This window comes from Neolamprologus multifasciatus, chromosome 3, assembly GCF_963576455.1.
Source record: "Neolamprologus multifasciatus chromosome 3, fNeoMul1.2, whole genome shotgun sequence".
Taxonomy (NCBI): domain Eukaryota; kingdom Metazoa; phylum Chordata; class Actinopteri; order Cichliformes; family Cichlidae; genus Neolamprologus; species Neolamprologus multifasciatus.
The window spans coordinates 32,651,369-32,661,611 of NC_140441.1; the positions used below are offsets into that span (position 1 = coordinate 32,651,369).

A 10,243-nucleotide genomic window follows, 5' to 3' on the forward strand; every position below is an offset into this window, starting at 1 on the left:
CAATCATTTTACCTTTGCGAGCGTAGTAGGCGGGCCCAGGTACGTACCTTCTTTTAGAGAAGAGCTACAGATTAAAAATGCCCAAAGCGAAGCGCTCAAAGTCTAACTGTACTTCACAGCAAAAGATGCAAACTCAGCAGCCTGCAACAATTACTTTAGGATGATACTGTGCAAAGGAGGTAACTCCTGAAATCTGATGAAACACCTGGCGACGTATAGCATTTTGTTAAAACCTGAGAAATGCGCCGTATTTGATAGCTTGTTGCGAGACCTCACACCGTGCACATCTACTGCGCGTGGGTTGCCTGTTATCGGACCCGGAGTTAGCAACATCCCCAAAAACCCGAAGAGTAGAGTCCTGGCCCGTAGCCCTGCCAGGACCAGTCTTTTTACAAAAAACAGCTGAACATGAGAGGTTTTTTGACCAATTTTGTGTTCTCCATTCTTTAAGCACCGGTTCGAGCACCATAAGCACCGGTACTGGTATTGGATAAAACCTAAACGATACCCATCCCTAGATATGATAATATATCTTAGAGTTTATTAGTGACAGTCTTCTGCGGTCCCTTTTATTAGTTTTTTTTGTTTGTTTGGTTGGTTGGTTGTTTAAAAAAAAAAAAAATGCTCAGTTATGTAATGGAAAATAACTCATCTCTTTAACTGGGTAAGCAGACCTGCGGAGTGGAAATAGAAAACCAAAGCCTGGTTGTGTCGACCACTACAAAACAGATCTCAACAAGGCCCTTGAACGACTCCATGAGCAGCTCATCTCCTAGTGTCATCCAGATCTCTGTCTCTTCTTCTCTACAATCTATTGAAACTCCTCCCTTCCCTTGCCAAATAGCACAGCCAGAAAATCCAGAGTCTCCAGAGATAGCCTTACATTCTCCATCCTTCAGCTGTAAGCCTTCTTCATCAACGATTGCATCAACAGCAGCAGCAGCAGATGTGACAGTAGAGATATATCAGCTTCATAGAGATGAAGAAGCAAAACCCAAAGAAAGTGCAGTAGGGAAGTCTGGTAAAGTGTTAGCAGAGGGCATTACTACAGAGACAAATAGAACAGAAACCTCATTAGCTATACATTCAGCTGCACATAGTCAGGGGTTAGAGTTGACAAGCCAAAAACCGAATCTAGAAATTGATTTTAACAATGGCATACTCAAAGAGTCGAAGGAGAGGACAGAAGAAGAATGCATAAATGATTATTCTGGCAAGTATCCTGAGGAGGAGGACTTTGAAGATTACCAAATCCTGGACTCGATTGAGGATCAATTGGATGAACAGATGAATGAAGATGGAAGCCAAGATGGCACTGAAACCAATTTATCTGGGTGTGTACAAGAGCCAGGCAACTCTTACCAGGTGATGGATAGTGTTACCGAGGACCAAGCATCTGTAGTTAAAGAGGACTCTCAAGAAGATGCCACTGATAAGGATGTGTTAGATTCAAGAACGAACCAAAGTCCAAGGATCAAGGGAGCTCGAACGACCATACAAACACAAGGAGAAATGCAGAGGTCTTTTAAAGCCCCCGAAAATTTGGGCCAAATCCTAAATGTTGAAGAACAAGTCAACAAAGACATGTCATGCGATGCAGCTTGTGCTAAACAAGAAACCTTTGAGATATTGGATTCAATTGATGATAACACTGATGACCATGTTTCTTCAGAAACACATATTTTTGATGAGCTAAATTTCAGTTTAGAGGACTTTGTCACTGTTGATGAAATTGGTGACAACACGGGAGAAGCAGCCTTCAGCCACCAAAGCCTCTCTTCTCATAAGCAGAACTCTGAAAGGAAAAGAGAAAGGCAAAGCTCTCACATTGCCTCCTCTTCTTCCTCACCCATGCCAACTCACATCACAGTGAAAGGAAATTTGTCTTCTAATGTCTTTAAGACCTCTACCTCCTCATCTTCTCAGTCTTTTGAAACCTGTAGGAAAACACACCCAAGCAAGTTAAAGTCCTCAGCCAGAGCACTGCATACTTCATCCTCAGATTGCAGGGCGCATTCATTAAAGATGGCATCAGCAGCAGCAGCTGAGACATCGGTTGACACATATAAGCTGCACAAAGAAACAAGTTCTGTTGAGTCAGAGTCAAGGCAGTCACCTGGACCTGAGAAAGGCCATAGACTGCATAAGTTGGACAGTCAAGTCATGGAGAGCAATACAGATGCAGTTAAAACCTGTTCAAAGGAATGGAGTGAAATCGGATTGGATGATTCTGTCCAACTATTACATGGGGTTTCTAAACACCAAGTAGCTACCAATCAAGAGGATGATTGCCTGGTTGAAAATGAAGACTCAGCAGAGAAAAGGGAGGTTGAGGAAAACAAGATTCAGATAATAGAAAATTCTGATAAATCTACAGTTCTAGATGCAGCTGATAAAATTCAAATGTCAATTACAAGTAGCAACCAAAACCCGAGAGGCCAAACAGAAGATAGAAGAAGAAGAAAAGAAAAGGAAGAAATGTTTTCAGAAGAATCCTGCAAAGCATCCAAAGATGCTGACAACAGAGACATGAACGATTATTCATCAGATAGTTCTGATCATGAAACCTTTGCGATATTAGATTCAACTGATGATCATACTGATGACCATGCCTCATCAAACACCAACCTTTTTGATGAGCCAAATTTCAACTTGGAGGACTTTGTCACTGTTGATGAAATTGTTGATGATGTGGAAGATATGGCCTTAGACCACCCAAGCACTGCTTCATCTAAGCAGAACTCTAGAATGAAAAGTGAAAGGCAAGGTTCAAATGTTTCATCTCCTGTAAAGCAGACTTCTACAAGATCCCCGAAAGACTCCAAGAGCTCAGCAACTTATTCTTCTTTCTCACATTCCTTATCCAAGTCAATGAAAGCCACTGCAAGGAGCAGTTTGTGTATGGCTATGGAAACTCCTGCCTCCTCTGTGGAAAACGCAGCATCAAGTAACCCAAAATCTTCAGCCAGAGCATTGCAAGTTTTGTATTCAGGTTTTAGGACCTGTGCATCAAAAGCAGCTCTAAGTGGAGTTGAGACTTGTCAGCCAAATGAAGAACAAGCAAAACCAACAGAGAGTTTAGTGGTAAAATCTGACCACAAAATTTCAGCCAATGGCATTGCTTTGAAAATTGTTGAGTCAAAGTCAAGCCAGTCATCTGCTCTTGAGCAAGGCCAGGCATTCTTTGGAGGTAGCTATAAGGTCTTGGACAGTATTGAAGATGAAAGTCCTGAGGAGTTTAGTGAAATGGAAATGGATGCGCCTTTCAAAGCACTAGACAGTGTAACTGAAAACCAAACAGCAACAGTTCAAGCGGCCACTCAAACAGTTAAAGATGAAGGTTCCACATTGATGCAGCTGTCCAAGGAGCATGTGATTCAAGTATATAATTCTGATAAATCTGTTGCTGAAGATTCGGCTGAGAGAAACGAAGTGCTGGACACAAGTAAGAATCAAGCTTCAAGGAGCAGGGGCGATGGAAGGTGGGGGAAAGAAAAAGAACAACAGATGCTTTCAGGAGAAACCTGCAAAGACTCTGGCCAAATGACAAATCTTAAACATCAAAGCATCAAAGAAGCTTCACCAGATAGTACTGAAGAAGAAGGCTTTGAGGCACTGGACTCTGCTAATGATCACGTCGATGACCAAGTCTTTTCAGATACCACCCTTTTTGATGAGCAAAATTTTAACTTGGAGAATTTTGTCACTGTTGATGAGATTTTCGATGACTCTGGGGAGGACCAAAGCACAGATGTGTTATCCTCTGCCGAACAAACCTCATTAAAATCCTTGAAAGGCTTCAAGATTTCTTTGTCACCTTCCTCATCTAAGACAAGGAAATCCACTTTGAAAAGCAGGTTGTCTTCTAATGTCAAAACGATCTCTTTACAGTTAAATGAAACTCCTGCTTTGCCTGATCAGAAAAGGAAGTTGAGCAAGGCAAAGTCTCCAGCCAGAGCATCTTATTCTTCATCCTCAGGTTGTAGGACTCATTTGTCAAAGCTGTCATTGACAGCACTAGTTGAGGCAACAATAGAGACTTGTCAGCTTCATAGAGAAGAAGCAAACCCTACAGAAAGTGTACCTGTACAGTCTGACCACAAAGTTTCAATAAAAGGCATTGCTGGGAAAACTATTGAGTCGGAGATAAGTCAGACACCTGGACCTGAGCAAGGCCAAGAATTACATGAAGGAGGCTTTCAGGTCTTGGACAGTGTTAATGATGATGACGCATGTTTAAAGGAGTGCAGTGAAATTGGATTGGATGCTTCTCGCAAAGTGCTAGACAATGATATCAGAAACCAAATAACTACAGTTCAAGAGCCCAATCCTTTGGCCAAAAATGAAAGTTTTACAGTAAAGCAGCTGTCTGAAGATTTGATTCTGGTAGTGGACATTTGTGACAAAAATGCAGCAGAGAGCAGGGGAGATGGAAGCAAGGGGAAAGATGAAAAAACGCTTTTGGAGGAATCATCTAAAGCCTCCAAAGATGCTGGCTTAATTGCAGAAGGTAAAAAACAGCCTCTTGAAGAGGGAGACAACACTGTAAAAGAGGGTACTAAACAACAAACCTTTGAGATACTGGATTCAACTGATAGTCATAATGATGATTCTATTTCTTCAGACGCTCAGCTTTTCGATGAGCAGAATTTTGAGAGTTTTGTCACTGTTGATGAAATTGAGGATGTGGATGACAACCAAGGCACCTTCTCATCTGAGCAGAACTCCAGAAAGAAAAGAAAAAGACAAAACTCAGATGTTTCATCTTCTGCCAAGAAGATCTCAACAAGATCCTTGAAAGAGTCTAAGAACTTAGCTGCTTTATCTTCCGAATCCAAGCCCACTGAAGCTTCAGAGAAAAGCACCCTGTCTTTAGGCTTGACCACCGACTCACCAAAAAAACAAAAAGGCTCATCTGAACCAACCAAATTCAATACCACATCTATGCAATCTGCTCAGGCCTCTAAGACCCCTTTATTCTCTTCTTCGCTGCCTGTCGAAATTCATGCATCGCCTTTTCGCAGAGCACAGCCACACAAGACAGAATCTCCAGCCAGAAGACCACACACTGTATCCTCAGGCCACAAGACCCATCTGTCAGAGATGGCATCAACATCAGATATTGAGGCATCTGTAAAGATTCAATATTCTAATGAATCAGAGAAAAAAAACACAGAGTGTGCAACAGCAAAGTCTGACCACAACGTGTCAGGAGAGGGCATTGCGGCAGGGGATTATGTTGGAAAATGTATTGAGGAGGAGGAGGAGGAAGATGGTGAAACTTACCAAGTCATTGATTCAGTTGATGATCAAACAGAAGAACAGCTGGATGACGATGGAAATCAAGATGGCTGTGCTAAAACCAAGTATCCAGGACCTAAACAAAGCCACACATTGCATGGGGAAGGTTATCAGATTTTAGACGATATAAAATCCACAATCCGAAATGAAATAAAACAGTACATTGAATGTCAAGACATCCAAAACACTTCAACAGATGCTACTGAAGCATTTGAGATACTGGATTCAGTTGATGATCTGACTGAAATAGAAGATGATAACCAAAAATTTGAAACCCTCGGCACCCAAGTATCTAAAGAAGCCACAGAAGAAGAGGAAGAAGCTTACCAGGTAATTGATTCTGTGGAAGATGAGCCAGCAACCACAGAGACCAAATTGGAGGCAGACAACAAGGAAAAAAGAACAGATAAATCCAATGAACCTAAAAGAGATGATAGACCAACAAGGAGGAGTGGATCAAGGTCCAGAACATCTAAAAGTGAAGAGGAGGGGAAATTACCAATAAAAGAGGACAAGATGGTGAAAAAATATGAGACAAGAACAAAGAAAAGCAATACAGAAAAAGACAGAAATATTCTCAAGGACACTGAAAAGATCATTCATGGGAAAGTAAATTTTGATAAAGATGAACCAATTCAAGATGCTTTTACTGCAGAAAGGTCTGGTAGTAGAAGGTCTGCTAGAGGATACAAAAAGGACAAACTGACATACACAGAACAATCTGAAAAGCCAGAAGCAGTAGAGACTGACAACAGCAATTCAGCCATTACAGAACAATCTACCAGTGGGAGAAAGGAAAGAACGGCTAAAGAAGTCCCAACAAAAGACAAGACTACAGCAAGAAGGAGAACCACATGGGCTGTACATTCCCAGAAATGGGATCCTGAGAAAAATACAGAAAATGAAGAGACAACGCCACCAACCGAGAAGACACCAACAACAAAGAGTGATGCCTTGATAAAAGACTTAAGGGAAGACTCTACCTATGAAATACACCCTGTGGAAGATGATGATGTTAGGAATAATCGACCTGCAACTTCAGAAAACACAAGGTTGGAAAGACCAAGGAAATATATTGAGAAAACTTTTTTGGATGACACATCTGAGCTAGTGACTCTTGATGAGTTGGGGACAGATGAGGGTGGAGAGAAAGGTTTTTTGGAGGGAGAAGAGTGGAATAGGGAGATTACGGAGGATGAGCTGCAGGAGTTTGTCACATTGGATGAGATTGGTGAAGAAGAGGAGGGACATGAGGTCTGCCCACTCAACCCAGATAGCCAGTCAGTGAAGTCCTTAAACCAAGAGGTAATGTTAGCATTTAAACTGTTGCAAACATTTTTCTTTCTTCGAGAAATCTTTGTTCTGATAACATAAATCTTGATGCCAAACATTACGGTTTTCTCTTTTTAGACTTTGTCAAATGTGAATGAAGCAGTGGATGATGAGAATGAGAAGGGTGTCAAAAAGGAGGCTCGGAAAATCTCAAGACCTAATAAACGCAAATGTGATGACAATGCAGGTTTGTGTTAGTTTTCTTATTGCTTCCATAAAAAAATGTCATAAATTAGCAGCAGGCAACAGGTTTCTAATTAGAGTCAGTTAATTAATTAATCATCAGCAGGTGTGACCTCCTTTACTAAAGTTAATTTGCTGCTCTGGTGCATGGTCAAGTTACATCTGAAGAAGCCATACGAACCTGTGGAATAATGTCCTTTAAACACCTTTGGGTTTCTTTTATAAACCTTGGGCACCTTGCATTCCCAGAGTCAACCATGAACTCCTCTGTACGTCTGACAAAGAAAATAATCAAGGTGTTGAAATTGCCCTGTCCAGACCTCAACCTGATTGGAATGCTGGTTTGGGACCTTAAGAATGCTGTGCGTAAATGTATATCCCCAACCTCAATGAACTGAAGCAACAGAGGTGTGGGCCAAATTTTTCCCACAACGATGTGAGAGACTGATGAAGTCACACAGAAAATGATTCCTTCAATTTAGGTAAAGCTGGTTATAGAAGCGATTGAAACATGGACTGTACATAGGGTGATCATGGCTCAAGAGTTGGCAGTTCGATTGTGTATATATAGGGCAAAGATTATCAAAGTTTTTGGGGTCTGCACCAGGCTTTTTGAGAGTTGGAATAACAGAAGCCTTTTTCTGACATGAAGGGACCATTCCAATTTTAAGGGAGGAACGGATAATACTGGTTATGAGAGGAGCTAACGAGGGAAGACAGCCTTTAACTAACACAGTGGGAAGAGGGTCAAGTTGACAGGTGGATGATTTTGATTTTTTTAATATGATTAGATAGGTCAGTTATAGAGGAAAGAGTAAAACCTGAAAATAACTGACAGGAAGACAGTGGGGGAAACAGGAAGTCTACTTCAGAGTCGGAAGCTCCTACAGAGTGAAGTTGACGGTGGATATCTTAGCTTTTACAAGACTTTTCTGTCATTTAATTATTTATCTCTTAGTTAATTACTTTTGTGTAGTATGAATGACTGTGAAGGAGTCTTTATCAGCAGGAGATGCTGTGAAACCTATTTAAATACAGTTAAAAGTTACAAATTTATTCCCTCCTTCACATTTTCTAAATCTAGCGGGCTAGATTTGAGTCTTTCCTGGGCTGATTCTGGGCCTTCAGCCTTATGTTTGACACCCCTGATCTAAAGGCAGTCCAGATCTGAAGAAGAGCTTTGAATGTTCATCAAGAAGCCTGGAGAACTGTTCCTGAAGACTGCTGCCACTAAGAATTTGCACAAAACTGTACAATCTGGTCTAAATTATAAATCTCAAGTATTTCTTTTTCTTTTCCTGCAGTGAGAAAATCTGTTAGAGGGAAAAAAGGGGACGCAACACATGAGAGAGAAGATGCAGAAACCGAATCACTGCCTGCCGCTTCACTCGAGTCCTCGTCACTGGACAAAAACGTATCTGTACTGTCAAGTGACGACAAACCAGACAGCCAAAAAACAGAGGAGAAACCAGAGAGCCAGCCCGATGTTGATGCTGCCTCTGCTGGGCAACAGCAACAGCCTGAGTGTCTTGATAATCAGACACAGGGAGGACCGAGCAGGAGTGACGTTAAAGGTACGAGAAGCTGTTTTACCTCAAAATGTGCTGATTTTAAACCAACAAAATGTTTCAGTATGATTCACTAAAGTGGACGATGGTTGTTTTCCACTTAGAATTTGTTAGAATAGAGCAAAACTGCATCCAAGTCGGTGTCTATATTGTGGTTTTTCTAACACACTGTCAGAAGACAGCCACAATTTGTAATCTGGAACTTGTGAAGTTAAAGTTTGTCCATCAAAAGTTACTAATCATATTACAATTCAAGACATTCAAGCAGCTGTAACTAGAGAAGTAAAAATATAAACTTGTTATTGGAATAGGTACAGTTTAATTTGCAGTCATTATTTATCATTTATTAGTTGTTTTCCTTTTCTTTAGCTTTCCGTAAACGAAGGAGAGCACTTATTGAACCCAAAGCAAAGCGATCTTGTTCTCAGTCTCCTCGCGTCACAGACAACTTGGATGCTGATGCGTCCCTTGGTGAGAACGAAACATAAAATAATGACGTCAATTTCAAGTCTTTCTTTTCTCTCTTAAGTTATTTGGTATGCTTCTGGTCTTCTTAGGTGATGAGCATGTTGTCCAAAAAATGGGGCTTTTCTGTAACCTCTGCTCCAATTTCTACCTGGATGAGCAAAATGCTAAGGACCTCCACTGCAGAAGCCAGAAACACCAGGAGAACCTGAAGGTACCCACAAACTCAATTCAATAAGGAAAGATCATCTGAAGGAACTGAATGTGATTTACTTAGATACTTAAAGTAGGCAGAGGGGAGGCTGATTGGCTCATAGAAGGTGGTCAAGGACGCGATTGGACGGAAGCCAGGATGTTAGCATTGAGTTACTGGCGTGAGAGAGAGGAAGTGATGTAAAGGAAAGAGTGGGAGCCTGAACACTAAGGAAAGCAGGCAGATGAGCGATTAAAGGTCTTTCTTATTGAGGCTTTGTAATCGAGTGACTGCACAAAAACATACAAGTGGTCTCACCTTTTTCCCCTTTTTTTTTATTTCCAGAAACATCAACAGAATCTTCGACGGAGGCCTTCGAGAATGTCGATGAGAAATTCTCAAGGCTCTGTTAAGGATGAATATAACTAGATTTTTTTTGTGTTCTTTCCCTTTTTTATGAGAGGTGCAAACAAAACCACGTGTCGTTGAGATTTGGTGGCGAGTGACTCAAGTTTGTGGACAAGTTTAAAATGTAAACTTTCATGTGAGTAATTAGCACTCATGAACATATTCTTATAAGAAAAATAACTAAGAGCTTTCTTTCCTCTGGTTGCAGAAGGGTTTCAGTTGTATAGAAGTTGGTAGGAAGTCTGCTTGTTTCAGGTAATTCTAACAAAAACATGACGTTTGTTTACTAAATGTTGGTTATTTTCAAGAGGGAGATAGGAGGATTACCCACATTTCACTCTTTAGCTAACCGGATGCACGTTTACAGTTGCGTCCTCCACTTGTTTAAGTCATGTGAAACAGAAAGGATGTCAGTTTTCAGCTTCATGTACTTTTCTGCTGTTAGAGAGAAGCATGTTGTGTAGATTTATGCAAAGCTAATATACTTTTTTTCCTCTTTCAGTGAGAGAGAGTATAACTATATTTTTTCTATGATTGGTTTTCCGTATGTCAAAGCTGTTAACTATGTTATGGTCACCCTGTAAATCTTTATGCACATCAGTGATGTTTAAATGCAACATTTTCTCCCTGCAAGTCACTACAGAAATATCTGTACACATTTCCTGTGTAACCTCGGGAAAAATAAAACACTTCCTGTTTTTTCAGCTTTAGACATTTCTGTCATTTATTCGATTCTGCTCCTTCTATTGTTAAATGTTTTTCACAAAGATATCGTACACATGAATGAATTCTT

The 10,243-nt window shown here is 40.7% G+C and overlaps 1 protein-coding gene across 6 annotated transcripts in view; it reads left to right on the plus strand.

The window, feature by feature from the left end:
- LOC146522621 (uncharacterized) overlaps positions 1–10,160 on the plus strand; it is a 37,655-nt gene extending 27,495 nt beyond the window's left edge. For 4 of the 6 annotated variants that reach the window (XM_085153458.1, XM_085153462.1, XM_085153460.1 and 1 more), the window contains 6 exons: positions 670–6,606; positions 6,712–6,820; positions 8,121–8,390; positions 8,754–8,855; positions 8,942–9,063; positions 9,388–10,160. In XM_085153458.1, coding sequence (XP_085009584.1) covers positions 670–6,606; positions 6,712–6,820; positions 8,121–8,390; positions 8,754–8,855; positions 8,942–9,063; positions 9,388–9,471 — 6,624 coding nt within the window. In that variant the 3' untranslated portion in view covers positions 9,472–10,160. The remainder of the gene's footprint in view (positions 1–669; positions 6,607–6,711; positions 6,821–8,120; positions 8,391–8,753; positions 8,856–8,941; positions 9,064–9,387) is intronic. The other 2 variants (XM_085153459.1, XM_085153464.1) reach the window with 1 other exon arrangement.
- Positions 10,161–10,243: the final 83 nt, after the last annotated feature.